At 35.6% G+C, this 15,862-nt stretch overlaps 1 protein-coding gene across 1 annotated transcript; it reads right to left on the bottom strand.

Annotated features, from left to right (window-relative positions):
- Positions 1–749: 749 nt before the first annotated feature.
- Positions 750–6,384, bottom strand: LOC142633767 (shaggy-related protein kinase eta). Its single transcript, XM_075808017.1, has 12 exons — positions 6,112–6,384; positions 4,952–5,041; positions 4,685–4,744; positions 4,334–4,606; positions 4,186–4,260; positions 3,975–4,031; positions 3,049–3,189; positions 2,886–2,936; positions 2,711–2,806; positions 2,339–2,422; positions 1,957–2,058; positions 750–1,429 (listed from the first exon to the last, which is right to left on the bottom strand). The coding sequence occupies exons 1-12, from the start codon at positions 6,124–6,126 to the stop codon at positions 1,334–1,336; spliced, it is 1,140 nt and encodes a 379-aa protein (XP_075664132.1). The 5' UTR covers positions 6,127–6,384; the 3' UTR covers positions 750–1,333.
- Between the last annotated feature and the right edge of the window lie 9,478 nt (positions 6,385–15,862).

The following is a 15,862-nucleotide window of genomic DNA, read 5'->3' as shown; positions in this document are numbered from 1 at the left end:
AATTTAACTTCCCACACTATAGAGTTTTTCACTCTTGCTCTCAGTAAGGTGTTAGTGTTACTCTTCCCTTATTGGTAGTCAAATATCAGATTCCAGTAATCCAAAAATAAAAGTGACTAAAGAACCAGAAATAATAGTGGAAAAGATAAGAGTCTATTCTTAATTTATATTTGTACATTCCATATTATTATTTTTTTAATTATTAAAATAAATTCATTTTTATACTTCCATAATTTTTAGCTGGCAGGAAAGGGTGAAGGATGTGGCAGGGACTATGGAGAAAGGGAGGATGAGATGGGTGCCTGTTTCGTTAACAAAATCTACTAAAACACATCCTACAAGTAGTCCCAACTCTCAAAGCCATCTTCACAATTGAGATTGTTTAGGAGAATGAAATGGATCATTGTCCGGGGTAATTTCAACATCAAATTACTAATATTTAGTACTGCTTATCCTTTACAAAAACCTTCTGTTCCTATTATGCATTCTCCTGTCATAATTTGAGCTTAGTAAGAAAATCTAGTTAACCACCATTTTTAGTTTAACGCACCTAAGCTTTCCATCACTTTATAACAGTGCAGTTATGAGCTCTAAATGCAAATTTGCAAGATCCATGCCGCATTGAAACAATCATATTCTTTTTTTGATAAGAAACCAATCATATTCTAGAAAAGAATAATTCACAATCCCAACATGTTATGAATCCACCAAAAAAGATAAGTAAAAAGCCCAGCAAATGAATCGAGTAGTAAGCAAAACAGTACTAAATAGAGAACAATAGCATTTAATTCGCACAAATAGTAGGTGAAAGCATTTGTCTGCAAATACAAGTCAGCCACCCCAAACCACCAAGGAACTAATGGAAAACAACATGCAAGTAAACCATACCCAACAAGTTGCAAAAACCAACAAGAAGACCACCCCCTTTTGTTTCAGCCATTCTAATCGGGGCTTTTCATCCTAGCTATAGATACACTTTCCCTAGCTTTTCCTCTGCTAGCAGCTTTCTGACCAGTTCATCTCCAGCTACCTTTACTATCAAACATGTACAGAAACAAAAAGGTATCTTAAGAAAAGGAGGGGGATTGGAAAGAGCGATTCTTTTTTGGGATGGGAGGGGTGGGGAGGGAGGAGGAGGATAATAGGGAGAAAAACGTAGAAATGAACTCAACATGAAGTGCAGCTATATCCAACCACTTGAGTCTCTATGCGTCTCGGTATAGCAAGAACTGATATTGGTCAGGCCTCATGCATTGTGATTTGAACACAGATATTACTGCTTTGGGTCACATATCAACCAGAAAGATAACCATTCCCACATGACTTTCCACACTTAAGTGCCTGCCGGATGCAATAAACTTAGACCTATTTGACGTTTCACATGATCTGGTATCAACTTATTAACAAGCTCTGGAGATGCCCCTGACAACTGTAATCAGCACACATGAATCATGTAAGCAATTTATTACAAATGAAACATATCAGTTGTAGAACATTTACCTAATCACCCAAAAAAGGCACATCAAAGATATTTTCCCACCATTAATAATTACTCTCTATAACATGTAGGAAGATTAAGACAAACATCATAAACCTCCTAAAGGGGACAAAAGGACCATGTACAATAAGACAGACTACTGCTGGCCACTGGGACAATTGATAACTCCCATTTAACAACTCTCCACCTCCCTCTCTGCCCTACACAAAATGAACAGTGATGGCTAGCCCTACAAAAATTGTGAGCAACTAGCAATCTAAAAAGCAGTGCCCTATCCATGCATTAGCAGGCACCGAAAAGGACTAACTTTCTCCTAGATTTGACACGCTAACATAGAGACATATATTAATTATTGGCCTCTGTATTTGGACGTTAAAAATCCATACTGACATCATTTTGAATCTAATCACTAATGGACAAGCATATTCAGTACAAATTGATAAATTTTGAATATGTACCTCCTGTTTAAAGTTGAAGAGCGGTGGCAATGGGCGACTATTTGGTAGGCGAGCATTGGGTTCTCGGAGTTCATCAAAGAAAGGGTGTGCACATGCTTCAAGCTGCAATAACAAAAGTAAATCCTAGTAAGAAAGGAGAGCAATTACAAACACACGCTTGTGCAATGTACACACTATATAAAAAATATCCACATACACTTGCATAATATAAACCCATTCACATGAAAAACACAAAATATCATAATAGCAATACTCTTGACACCAAATAATCCATTGGCATGTAAGTATTGACGAACTAACTTCACATGATTATTGGCTAAACCAAATACAAGTTGTAATCATATACCCATAATAAAATAGCACAAACTAGAAATGAACTTACTGCTGTGCAGCGAAGACTAGGAGAGTATTGCAGCAGTCGTGAAGCCAGATCAATTGCTTCCGGAGGCATTCTTTTGTGGAAAACCTAAATCCAGAAACTTAAAACTGAGCTGAAATGTACTGCCAAATTCTTTAAAAAAAAAAAATTTAAGTGAAATTCACTGCCGACTATGTTAGAGGACCAATATAATTGGTATCAGAATAATCAAGCTAATGTTTGCATCATTAAGAGCCTTAGGTTTACAAACATCTAACATGCAAATAACATAAGCAAGAATGAACATATATTTGCTAAAAAAGTCTAAATACAAAAGTCGGACAACACCTCCTCATATCAACTTAATCTCGTGACTGAAGGAAATGAAATGCAAACCTTGTGCCAAGGGTGCGCTTTTATCTGTGGAAACCTAAAATCGGTATAATTTGGATTCATGCAACGTATTTCTTCACGAGTTGGTGTACCAAGAACCTGTACAAATAACAACATTAGAAGTCTACACATGATCACTAGAATTGCATGCATTGAAGCATTGACAATCAAACCAAACCTTGATAATTTCTACTAGCTGGTCCACTGCGTTTTCTCCAGGAAACAGTGGCTACAAAAATTATAAAACAAATAGGTCAGATATAAGACAACTTACAATAAAGAAAAACTTACCTTGTGAAGACTGCTGGAAAGTTAAAATTGGGAAGGGGGGAACAACTAACCTGACCCAGAAGAAGCTCAGCAAGGACACAACCAGCAGACCAGATATCTATTGAGGTTGTATATTCTGTGGCACCAAAAATAAGTTCTGGAGCCCGATAGAATCGGGAACATATGTATGATATGTTTGCTTCGCCTTTGACCTGATCAAAAAGTAAAGTTATGGTGAATAATGGAAAAAATATATTAGAAAACAGACTAAAGAATAGAATCATATTTGGTAACATAAAATGATCAGCAATCACACAAATCGTCTCTACAAATACAGAGTAAAAAATTTGCCAACTAGGGAGCTTAAAGACACAAATGACAAATCCACTAGCACCCACAAAATGTAACCCCACCCCCCCCCCCCCCCCAAAACAACAAAGCCTTGGTTCCAAAATTTGATTCTCAACAAACTAATCAGGATCAACATGTATTCTTCTCCGCCATTCTATCCTGTCCAAGCTCATAGTTTCTGACACCTATTTTAATAACTGTAGGTATGTAACCAACCCCCTAACCAGAAAAACCTGAGAAAATATATCTATTTCTGACTGTTGATAAAACGAGGAAGCTCACAAATAAAAAGCATGACCCATCTTGCTCTCACTGCTACACAAATGTCACATTGTAGCAGGAAGGACAATATATATTGGCAGGTATTAAACAGTTTGACACTTTTTGGAGCTGTTTTTTCTATGCTCAACATGGAACTTCAAACCTATAACTTAACTGCAATCACTTAGAATAAAAATATACCACAATTTCACCAATCAAATCTCTCAGAAGAAAAATTACGTGAATGTTTATGAGAATGATAAGTTACCAACAGGTGGACATCCTAAAGATAATTGGAGCATAAATAATTGGCCAATTGTAACATAAAAGAAATGCAGAAACAGGAGGAAACTTTTGAATATTGGAGGAAAAGAGGTCAACATACTAGCATTTTTGCACTTCCAAAATCACAAAGCTTAACCTGGTGAGTGAGAGGATCAACCTGTAGAAAGCCAAATATAGTCAGTAAAACCAGTTACAGCATTGTAATTTTAATCTTCTTAACAAATAAAAGTAACAAATTGACTGTTCATTTCTATTTTAACAAATTTCAGTCCCAAGTTCTAATTCCAGTTAAAAATAAAAGGGAAGCGTACCAAAATATTTTGGGGCTTCAAATCCCTATGGCAAACGCCAGGAACAGTGTGTACATAAGCCAGCCCCCTAAAAATCTGAAGACATTCCATGGTTAATATCTGGAAGAATGTGTGATAACGCAACAATATAGGAAACCATCATGTATACCTGGTACAAGTAGAGCTTCACATAGATTAGTGGCATTCTCTGATTTGCATTGCTGTAATGCTTCAAGACCCGATACATGGTCTCGGGGACATATTCCATAACCAGGTTGAGAAAAAGTTCATTTTTACTAGTGGTGGAAAAGAAACAATGCTTCAGAGAAATCACATTTGGATGATCCATTACACGCATTAACTGCAGTTCCCGATTTTTATATCTTTTATCTTGCAAAACCTTCTTTATAGCTACAGTCTCTCCAGTTTCCAAGCACTTTGCCTAAGAAAAGAGAAATATTAGGCAAATGACATGACAGATAAACATGTAGGATGAGCTACAAACATAACACTAGGATACCTGGAAAACAATTCCAAATGAGCCAGTCCCCACAACACGCTCTGCCATGTAACTGATTGTCTGCAAGAAGAATCACACCAAAGGCATCAACTTCCCATTTTAAGAAACTGAAACCTCATCAGCTATTAAACCGTCTAAATCTCTAAGATTGTTCAGCATTTTATATTTTATATTTTAATGCTTAGAACAGTCAAAAGTATGAAGCTACAAAAGGAAATGAACCAGAGATTAACAAACAGGTATTCCCATCTCCCGAGAATGCTTTACCTGCTTAGGTTCTCCATTTTTGCCACCAATTGTCGTGGAAATGATGTGACCCGTCGGATCATTTCCATCAACAACAGGACCAGAAATTTCCTGCAAAAGAAATCACATCAAGACTTGAGGGATTTAAGCAAAAAAAATTTCAAATGTTATACACACTATTTACAAACGATCTACTTCCAGCAAGGACTGGAAAACTTTATATAGTAGAATTCACTAATTAGCAGACAATAGCTGACAATCGGCAACTGCAGCCGAGTACTAGTAAAGAAAAGAAACACACTTAACACAGCACTTTCAGAGCATATTATCAGCTTGGACTATAAAAACTACAAGTGCCCAAAATTTCCATGAGAAGAATAGGTATCCAAAAAGCTCAGAAAACTTTTATAGACACGAATTCAACCCAAACAGCTAAAAAAGCCCTAATGCTTTAGAACTTGAAATTGTTGCTAAATAACACATGGGGATCAAAATCCACTAACCTCCCAAAGCTCTTTTTTCTTCTGTATATGTTAAAATTATCCAAAAAGCAATCTTAACCAAATATAAAGATCACCCACTAAGTTAATTATACAAAACACTGAAAAAAATTTAGTCAGAAGCCGAGGCATCTACGAAGTAAGTTCGATCTGACGGAAAATCGTAAAAAAAACATATGAATCAAACCCAATTTCTTCAAAGAAGCCACTGTTTATCAAAACCAAACCTATTCAAGAGCTAATTACAGTAATCTAAAGCAAAATCCAGCTCGGAAACACAAATTTGGTCCTGGTAACAGCTTAATCAAGCTCCGAAATTTGAAAAAATTTGTAAAAAAACGAAAAAGATTGTTAATCCTAGAGAGAGATCGGAGCCTTCTCAGATATAAGAAGCAGAAGAACGAAGATTCAAACATCGAAAACCCTAGCTCCGATCTCAGATCAAACCAAACCAAAAACCCAAAAAAAAAAAAGCAAAAAAGGATCTCTCTCTCTCCAAAATCCCCCCCCCCACAGCTCAGCGATCGAGATCAACCGAGAAAACAAAAGAAAGAAAACCCTAACACGGCGTTTGGTAGCCGAGAAAGCAAAGGAAAAAAAATCCCACATTTTTTATTCACTTGAACATTAAAATTAAAAAAACAATAATAAGAATTTGAGTGGGAAAACGACGGAGAGTACCTTGTCGTCAGCCATGTCCAGCTCGGCACGGCAGTGGAATGAGGAATATTGTTGTCGTTGTTGTAGGCTGGCTCAGCTGGTAACGAAGATGAAGAAGAAAAAGGAAATCATGAGAGAGAGAGAGAGAGAGAGGAATTTGGACCCAAGAGAGAAACAACAACAATAACAACAACTACAACTACAGCTACAGCTACAGCTACAGCTACAACAAGCCCATGTGATTTTGATTCCTCCCACACTTTCTCTCTCTCTCTCTCTTTTCTTTTCTCTCCCTTCTCTCTTTCTTTTCTTTTCTTTTCTTCTCACATGTTGCCAGAAACACCCCTCACTGTTCACTCATATTACGAAGACTGACCTTTTCAACAATTTCGTCTCTCTCTCTCTCTCTCTCTGCCGACGTCAACCATGATTGGCTTTTTGAACCTTTTTTTGTTATTTTGTCCGTCCGCAAGTTTTTTCTATGGGCGCCGTTACGAGGGCAGTTAAGATAATTTCAAATAGAATTTTATTAACTTAGACCGGCACACAATAATATACCATTTTGAAAAAAAATTTATTAATTTTTGATAAATTTTTAAAAAAAACGAATTTGTTAACCAGACCTTTGTTAATAAACTATTTTTATGAAAGATTTTGTAAAAACTAATTTTTTTTTTCTTCATAAAAACATTTTCTAAAACAATGTTCTTAAGGAATTTGTTTCTATTCATTTTCTTTCTTTCTTTGTTTGGTTTTTTTTTTTGTTTGGTTTTTGTTTCTTAGGCCTAATGAGTGTGTTTTCAACTTTTTCGCGGCTGCTTTCTTCCTAAATATGGAAAACAAACGTTAGGCGTATAACTTCTGTTACAATGATAGAAAACATGTAGGTAAAGGCTATATTATTAGGTTGTTACTTTATTAATGTTATGACTTATCAAACTCAATTTGGGTTGTTTCACATTTTCTAGGTGCAAAGTATAAATAAGGTAATATTATCTTATGCTGTGGAATATTTTTGTTGGCATTAGAATATACTAATTGAAACCTTGCCTGTGGCTACTATACCTAATGACTTTTAACTCAAATCCCACTTCCTAAATTTTAATGGCAACATCTAAAGTTTAAATCTCCCTCCTCCACTTTGAATTGTATTTTCTTTTTAAAATGTTATTAATGTGAAAGGAAGAAAAAATGAAATATCAACTACTATATAACATAATAATACATAACCTTACGACTTAATTATGAAACTCAAAGGATGTTTCACATCTATAGGTACAAAGTAGAGTAATATAATTTACCCCGCAAAAAGTAGAGTAATATTATACAATACCTCTTGACAATTTGAAGAATATTTTTGTTGACATTGAAACATAATTGAGGCCTCGTGTGAAAACGTAAAAATATTGAATATCAACATAATGAATAATGATGGGCAGATATTCCTTTATGAATTTTAAGTCTAATTTGTTGAGTTTTTTATTTTTTATTTTTCCCTTTCTTCAAAGGTAAAATTTGATACAATTTTCTTAGGTATTGTGACATCAGCTTTTCAAATAAATTTAACAATGTATTTATATTGATCAGAAATGACGTGGCTAAATCTATTTATTCTTAAAAAAATTGTATTGTTTGTATGTTAACGTATTGATCAATCCAACCAAATGATTGAATTTAATTAGGTATGAGTGCAACGCTAATAAAAAGTATATATAAATTTTGATGATTATCGACATATTGAGCATCAACTCAAAAGAGGAGTCAATTTTGGGTGGCTTGTTGCTCATGGTAGACTTGTTATTGGAGAAAGCAAATAAAAAAGAACGGTTCTGCGAACCAAGTGCCCTAGTTGTGAAAGCAAGGGGAAGATTATATCTTTGGTTCATAATCTTAAAAGGAGAAAAAAAAATTATAAAGATAAAGAAAGTTTTGTTTGAGGACAAATTGTGGGGAATAATGCACATAACAGAGTAGTTGGTGCTTACTTAAAAAGCAAGGGAGTTGAAGCTATAAAGAAGTAATGAATATAGTATAGAACAAAGCAAAATTTATTACGTTAGTTGTTGCATTAAGTTCATGTCACCATGACAAGAAGTCAATAGCTTTTAAAACGGATTGTTTAATTCGGTTCAATCAATCAATCTGCTCGGGAAAAAAAAAGGTCGGTTCCATTGATTCTATTGCACATCAAGCATTAAAATTATCATATGAAAAAACCTCAACTAATTTATGGGTTTTTCTAGCCCAATAATTGATATGATTGGTTATGAGAAGCTTAGAGCATCCGCAACGAAGAGGGCATATGGCAAATGCAAGGATATTATACCATTTAGGCTCAAAACATCAGCTTCATTGAAAAGTGTAAAATACAACTATTGTAAAAAAAAAATACAATTGAGCTACAGTGTGATTCTAAATGTAGAATCACACTGTAGCTCAATTGTAAAACCAAATATTATTATTTTATTAGTTTTACTGTTGATTTATCTTCTCACCCTCTCACCGGTACTCTCATCTCTTCTCTCTCTTTTTTCTTTCTTCTTTTTCAGTTCTCTGATTCTCTCCTTCAATCCTTCTCCCTCTCTCGTCCCTGTCTTCCCTTTCTTTTTCTTTTTTCCTTTTTTTCTCTATTTTCCCTTGAATCAAGCCTCCGTGGGTCTCATATTGGGTGGAGCATGGTTCGATGTGGCAGATTGGGGTGGTGCCGTGGCCGTGGATCGGGGTGGTGTCATGCTCACCGTGACTAAGCCGCCGTGGGTCTCGAGGTGGTGCCGTGGTGGTGGATCGAGGTGGAGCTAAGATCGTCGTGGATCGTGGGTCTCATGGGTTGGTGGCGCTCGGGTTTGATGTGGAGGTAGATGTGGCAGGTCGGGGTGGTGTCGTGCTTGCCGTGACTAAGCCGCCGTGGGTCTCGAGGTGGTGTCGTGGTGGTGGATCGGGGTGGAGCCAAGATCGCCGTGGATCGTGGGTCTCATGGGTTGGTGGTGCTCGGGTTTGATGTGGAGGCAAATGTGGCAGGTCAGGGTGGTGCCATGCTCGCCATGACTAAGCCGCCGTGGGTCTCGGGGTGGTGCCGAGGTGGTGTATCGGTAGGTGGTGGATTGATTTGGGTTTTTCTGATAGTGTTAAGATTTTTTGTGTGGTGGAAATTTTTTGTGTTTCTTTCCCTCTTGGTAGTTGTTTTTTGTGGTTGTTGTTGGTGGTGAGTTTGGTTGTGGTGGTGGTTACTGGCCGGTGGCGTGGTGGTGGTTGCTGGCCGGTGGCGTGGTTGTTTCTTGGGTTTTTCTTTTTTGGATTTGTATATTTTAATGTGAAAATATATTATTTTAATGAGTAGAATAGGAAAATAGAAGTTTTGATGCTGGGTGTAGTGAAAAATGGTATTGTATAATTGATAAAATGGCTTTTTGGATGGTAAAATATGATAGAACTGAAAAAAATGAATGTGGATGCTCTTATAACTCCTCTTCTTTAAATCCCTCCTCTTCTATAGTAAGTCGTAACTTTTGAATATAAAAATTAAATAAAAACTATGAAATGTAAGCTAAGAACTCGACAAGTCTATTAATTTGAGGTTACCATCATTTTAGCTCTAATTACAAATATGTCACGAGTTGCAATTAATGTGTTTGAAATTTAATGAAAACAAGTAAAAGAAAGTCTGTGATTCAGAATTAAGAATACAAAAGGCAAAATACTCATTTTAGTCCTACATTTTCACGCAATTCTCACTTTGGTCCATAACTTTTTTTTCCACTGATTTTAGTCCCTATTCTGGAAAACGCGTCTCGTTTTAGTCTCTGACGTTACATCAGAGACGGAAATTGCACAGCTGGCAAAGAGAAAAAAAAAATTCTCATTGTGTCCACGTGGCTTTCCACGTCAGCCTCTAATTAAAAAAAATTAATTTATTAATTTTAACTAAATAAAAAAATTAAAAGCATAAATAAAAAATGTACGTTTTTTGACCCCTTAAAACAACCAGTTTAACCTAGTTATTAAATTAAGTAGATTATGCAGATCTAGGTTAACACAAAACAATCATATCATGCAAAGTAGCAGAAAAATAAATAACACAATGATATGATGACCAAGGAAAACCAAACCGGTAAAAAACCTGAGGAGGACTTAACCTACCTATTCTCAAGGTAAAACTGAATCTACTATGAAAGAATCAAAATTTGTACAATAGCGACTTAGACCACTAGCATCTTATTGCTACCCACCAGTAGAAAACTTACTGACACGACCACATGCAAGCTCCGAGATCACGAACTCCTTCTTTCCTGGATTCTCCAGCAAGTACAAGCACTCTCGCTTGTATATCTTTAAGCTCTTATGGTAGCAACTGAATGATCATCAAGCTCTTGAAGAAATCTCCTTCTTGATATTCCTAAGCTTGTGTGAAGACAAGCACCTCTTAGATCTCACAAGAGATTCACACAAACAACAATATAAGCAACAACAAGACTTTAGAGAGCTTTGGGTACAAAACCCTAGATACAAAAAGAGGCACGCTCTTCTCTCTCTTAGAAGCATTTAAAAAGTGCTTAGGGTTTCCTTTATATAGTGAGAGAAGTAGATCAGAAACCCTAATCCTTAATGGGCTTGGGCTAAGTTGGAAAAATCTACAAAAAAAAACAATCTGCACGACTTTCGATTGGTCAAGTCTAATTCTCAGTCGATCGAGCCAGGCAGAATTGCATAATAAATTCTGCAGCAACTCGATTCCAACTTTACATATAAGACATATTTTGAGCAGTCTAAACAAGACTAAAACGTTTTGATCATAGTTTGTCAACAATACAAATTAGTGTTCTAATACATTTAAACCTAAAGGTCTTAGAACCTAACAAAAACCAAAAAATTAAATTCAAGAACAACAACTAGAACAACAACAGATTCAAGAACAACAACAAATTTAAAACCAAAAAATTAAATTCAAGAACAACAACGAGAACAACAACAAATTCAAATTTATATTTCAAACCCCCACACCACCAAAATACTCCAGAATCCACCATACCCACGGCTACATCACCCCCAATTAAAACAACCATAGCCAAACCCAGAGATTTGAATCTAAAACCTCCACAAACACATAAACAAGCACATAAACAGATACAACCTCCAGATTATGGTGCCTTGGATCCACCCTCAAAACCCAACAGATTTGAGCTTGGTTTTCAGACCAAGAGTGTTGGGCCAGTACCCCACCATCAAAACCAGACCACCGTTGCACATCAAACCCAGACCACCGTCGAACTAAGACCAAAAGAGGCACAAAAACCACCATCAAACCCAGACCACCATTGAACCAGACCAGCCACCACTGCACTCACCATCAGAAACCGCCACATCCACAAAACCCACCGATCCACATCCACGAAACCCACTGAACCACGCCATCGCCGGTCATGTGAAACTGACCCACCACGAAACCGACTACGCCATTGCCAATCTTAACCCACTGACCCACATCCACGAAACCCACTGAACCACGCCATCGCCTATCACGCGAAAAGAAGAGAGAAAATATAGCGAAGAGGTAGAGAAGGAAAAGAGAGGGCTGAGACTCAGATGATAAACAAACCCAGAAATTTGTTTATGTGTTTGTGGAGGTTTTAGATTCAAATTTCTGGATTTGGGTGTGGGTTTGGCTGTGCTTGTTTTTATTGTTGTTCTTGAATTTGTTGTTGTTCTTGAATTTAATTTTTTGGTTTTTATTTCTGTTTTTAATTTTTTTAATTTAGAGGTTGACGTTGAAAGCCACGTGGACTCCGTAGACATTATTTTAATTTTTTTAATTTTTTCCGTTTGCCAGCTGTGCAATTTTTGTTTCTGATATAACATCAGGGACTAAAATGAAACGCGTTTTCTCGAATAGGGACTAAAATCGGTAGAAAAAAAAAGTTAGGGACCAAAGTGGGAATCACGTGAAAATATAGGGATGAAAATGAGTTTTTCGCCAATACAAAATTAGTAGTTGTTAAAGATTTATACATCATTTTCAATATAATGATCTAGTGAGATAAAATTTGTCTACTCTATAGTGTGACATGTGAGGAAAACAATCAATATTAATGATCAATGGTTTGTGATTGCTACTCGCCCATGTAAGGCAGAGTTGACCCATTAAAATCCATGGACTTAGGCCGTGATTCTACCTTGGCAATTCACTATTGCTTTAAAAACTAAATTGGACCGGCCGGTGCAATCGGTTGAACGGGAAATCAGATTTAAAACCGGTCTAATATAAACCGAAAACTGATCTCTTTTTTGGTTTTTTGACCATTCTGATTTTTAAAACCATATAACTCACACATAGATTCAAGTATCGTAATGCCCCACTTGATTATAAGCCTATATCCAGGCTTAGCAATTTGTTTGAACATGCCTAATATAATTATTTTCACCGCAATGCCTTCATTACTATTATTATTATTATTATTATTATTATTATTATTATTATTATTATTATTATTATTATTTTCTGTTGAGAATCAATGCCTTCTTTAATTTGAATAATAATTTTTAAGAATTCTATGATTAATGAGCAGGGCATATGATAATCCAATATATATGACGCGGCCTTCTGTTGGTGGACATCCTTAGTGAGGGGTGTACTCAGAAATGAGGTGACTCTCACACGCGTTTACGAATATGTATGACGCGGCGCCCTGTCCGGGGGTTTAATACAACCATAAACACCCCTTTTTTATGTTTATCAAAAAAAAATATATATATATATATATATATATATACTTATATTTTATAATGTATGTGGACCGAAGCAATCTACATTCTACGGTTGGGGATCAACGTGAGTTTGGTGTGACACACTGCATGAATTTGGCTCTTTTTCTTTACATTTTAATCTCTTAAAATAAATGCATATATAATGAGACTTAAAAGTTTGCTTAATGGAAGGATATAGGGCCAAAAAACAAAAGTAAAGTGCGAGCGTGGTAATCCTATAGTAACAAAGTGCCTGTTTCAACTCCATTTGCAAAAAGATCTTTGTTGGAACCCATTCATTGGTGTCTGATTTTATAGTTATGGTACATTTGCCAATAAGACGGAATGGTAGCCCTGGAAATGGTTATGTGAACCTAGTTATGAAGACATAAGGGGAAAATGAAAAAGAATAATAAACAAACATGAAAAAGTCGGTCACAAAGGTCTCCCTTTGAAAATTATGAAAGTAACATTGTCCTTTCTCAGTCTTCAAAGAAGACATTGACCATAAACGAGCTTTGTGTATTTTTTATTATTCACATCCTATCCCTTTAACACAATAAAGTCTATGTTAGTCACCTCACCATTGATTACTGTATGGTCAGGGAAAAAGATGGGGTCGATTAAAAAAAAACAGGATAACATTTTTTGATAATTAAAAAAGAAAAGAAAAGAAGATAACATGAACTTGTTCCCTTAGAGCACTTGCAGCAGTGGAGCTAAATAGTTATATAGCTATTTTAGCTCCACCAAAACACCAAAAAGAAGCATGCAGCAGTGGAGCTAAATTTATATTTTTTTAGCTCATTGCTACAGTGCACATCTATAGATAGATGTACACTGTTCAAGAGAGCTAAAAAAAAATTAATTTTTTATTTTGTGTTCACATTACCTTTTTTATTGTGGTGTTTTTATTGTAGTGAGATGTATTATTTTATTGTGGTAGATATATTATTTTATTGTGATGTTTATATTATTTTATTGTGTTGAAAGCTAAAATAGATCCACTGCTGCAGCATGTGTGTAGGTAAAATAGATAAAGTAACTTTTAGTGAAGCTAAATTGCTAAATTTTTAGCTCCACTGCTGTGGATGCTCTTAAAGCGTTAGAATTCAGACACTGTTTTGGATACCTCGGCAAAAAAGTACATAGAAATAAAGGTCTGGACCGAAACAGGAAAAATGCAACAATGATGAAACTTGAGCCTAGGTATAAGGTGTAAAGATGGGTTGTTTTGGGCCGAAAACACCTAGTTAAATGAAACAAGATCAGCCCATCTCGAGGTTCATTTAGCCCAACGACGAAGAAACCCTACATAGGTTTGGACCTCTTGGATGTCATAATTAATTGGGTAAGATTGGTTTTGGATTGTGATCTTAGTATCTTACATAACCCATTGAATATGAACATATGCTCCTCCACCGATCTTAATCTGATCTACTAGCTTGATTGGACAAAAGTGGGATCATAGAATTGTATGATCCCACAATTTTATTTGACTAAAACATGCTTTGTATTTCCATTTTTTTTTTCTATTTCTTTGTCATTTTAATATAGATATGAAAGAAAACAAATAATAAGGCGATAAAATATTAAAAACATTTTTCACCCATTCGATAGTGAATGAAAAAGGAAACGTTAAAGGCATTCTAGCTAATAATAATATTAACATTTCTTTACAAGCCCACTACAACTTTTATTAATAAAGAATACTTAGAATACTCAAGAATTGAAATAAAACTTAAAAATGAATTTAAAGTTTTTTTTTTTGTTATTTTGTCGTGACGTTAAGCATTCCATACCATTCATTTCATAACTTTAATCTAGCTTACATTATAATCTGATGAACAACATGAAGAATTTTAATAAAACAGAGACATCCTCTTTTAAGGTTTGCTCTTAAGGCATATACTCAATTCAACTCTTGTGACCCTCTCCCCTTTGTAGTAGAGAGAAAAATGTTCCCTAAGTTGAAAACTTGAAAAGGCAATCCATGCAAAATTTAAAAAAATTGTTAATAGTCTCTCCCTTCAAGCAAATTAACTTACTCCCACCCTAGTATCCATCTCTACAAGAAAGACACCAAATTTCAAGATTAAGCACTAAGAAGCCCATCTCAGAGCGCCCATAGCTCTACTACAAATCTAAAATACTGGTAACTATTCCAATGACCTAAGAAACCCTTCACCCATTCTTCTTGAAAGTCTCTTTAATTATGAGTCCTACATCACCTACAATTCCGACATTGCCAAGTGAAGATACGTAAGTGTTAAGAGTTTAAACCAGCCCATAAATGGCCTTTTGTCAATTCACCTAGATGGTCACCAGCTCTCTTGAAGAGGGCTTTTGCATGACAATATTCCACCGTTTTCTGATTACAAACTTCATTCAAGTTAGAATTAGCTTTTTACATTTTAAAAATATCTATTTCAGTGTAGCCAAAGGTTCCAAACACAAAAGAAAAAGGATCATCCTTGGAATCTCAAGGAGACGAAAAGACACGAAGAAAGCAAAATTTTGTCTCAACCAAACTTGCACAAGCACAAATATTAAGGCAACCACAGGCTGTGAGATGCCCAAATGTGGAGAGGGTATATTGTGTTTTCATAACATACTTCCTCTCCCTCACATGAGGGTGGACCCCACAATATGAGGTCTATCCTCATGTGAGGGAGAGGGAGAGGAAGCATCCACCCTCAACGCGGAGTCCACTTTCATGTGAGGGAGAGGAAGCATGCAATAGAAACATGGTAGATTTTCTCCCAAATGTGACATTTAACAATGATTGAAGGAACATTTACATAGGACAAGAGAGATTGCCATAGAGTTTATATTTGAGAAATAGTAAAACCTCTTAACCAAAAACCTCCTTAACAAGAATGCTATTATTTACACAATCTATATATAATAATAATAATAATAATAATAATAATAATAATAATAATAGCTAGGTGAAACAGAGAAATTTAAATGAGAATTCCAAATTAGAGTTTCAATTTTGCGCCTTGTGTCCTAAATATTTATTCTTTAAGAA

This window comes from Castanea sativa, chromosome 5, assembly GCF_040712315.1.
Source record: "Castanea sativa cultivar Marrone di Chiusa Pesio chromosome 5, ASM4071231v1".
Lineage (NCBI taxonomy): Eukaryota > Viridiplantae > Streptophyta > Magnoliopsida > Fagales > Fagaceae > Castanea > Castanea sativa.
This window is presented reverse-complemented; position numbering and strand designations above follow the sequence as displayed.

Bases quoted from the DNA above. Each gene is read 5' to 3' on its own strand.
- LOC142633767 (XM_075808017.1), bottom strand. The intron at 4,607-4,684 runs GTATCCTAGTGT...CTCTTTTCTTAG, and splicing joins CATTTGGAATTGTTTTCCAG to GCAAAGTGCTTGGAAACTGG. The intron at 3,190-3,974 runs GTATGTTGACCT...CTTTTTGATCAG, and splicing joins TTGGAAGTGCAAAAATGCTA to GTCAAAGGCGAAGCAAACAT.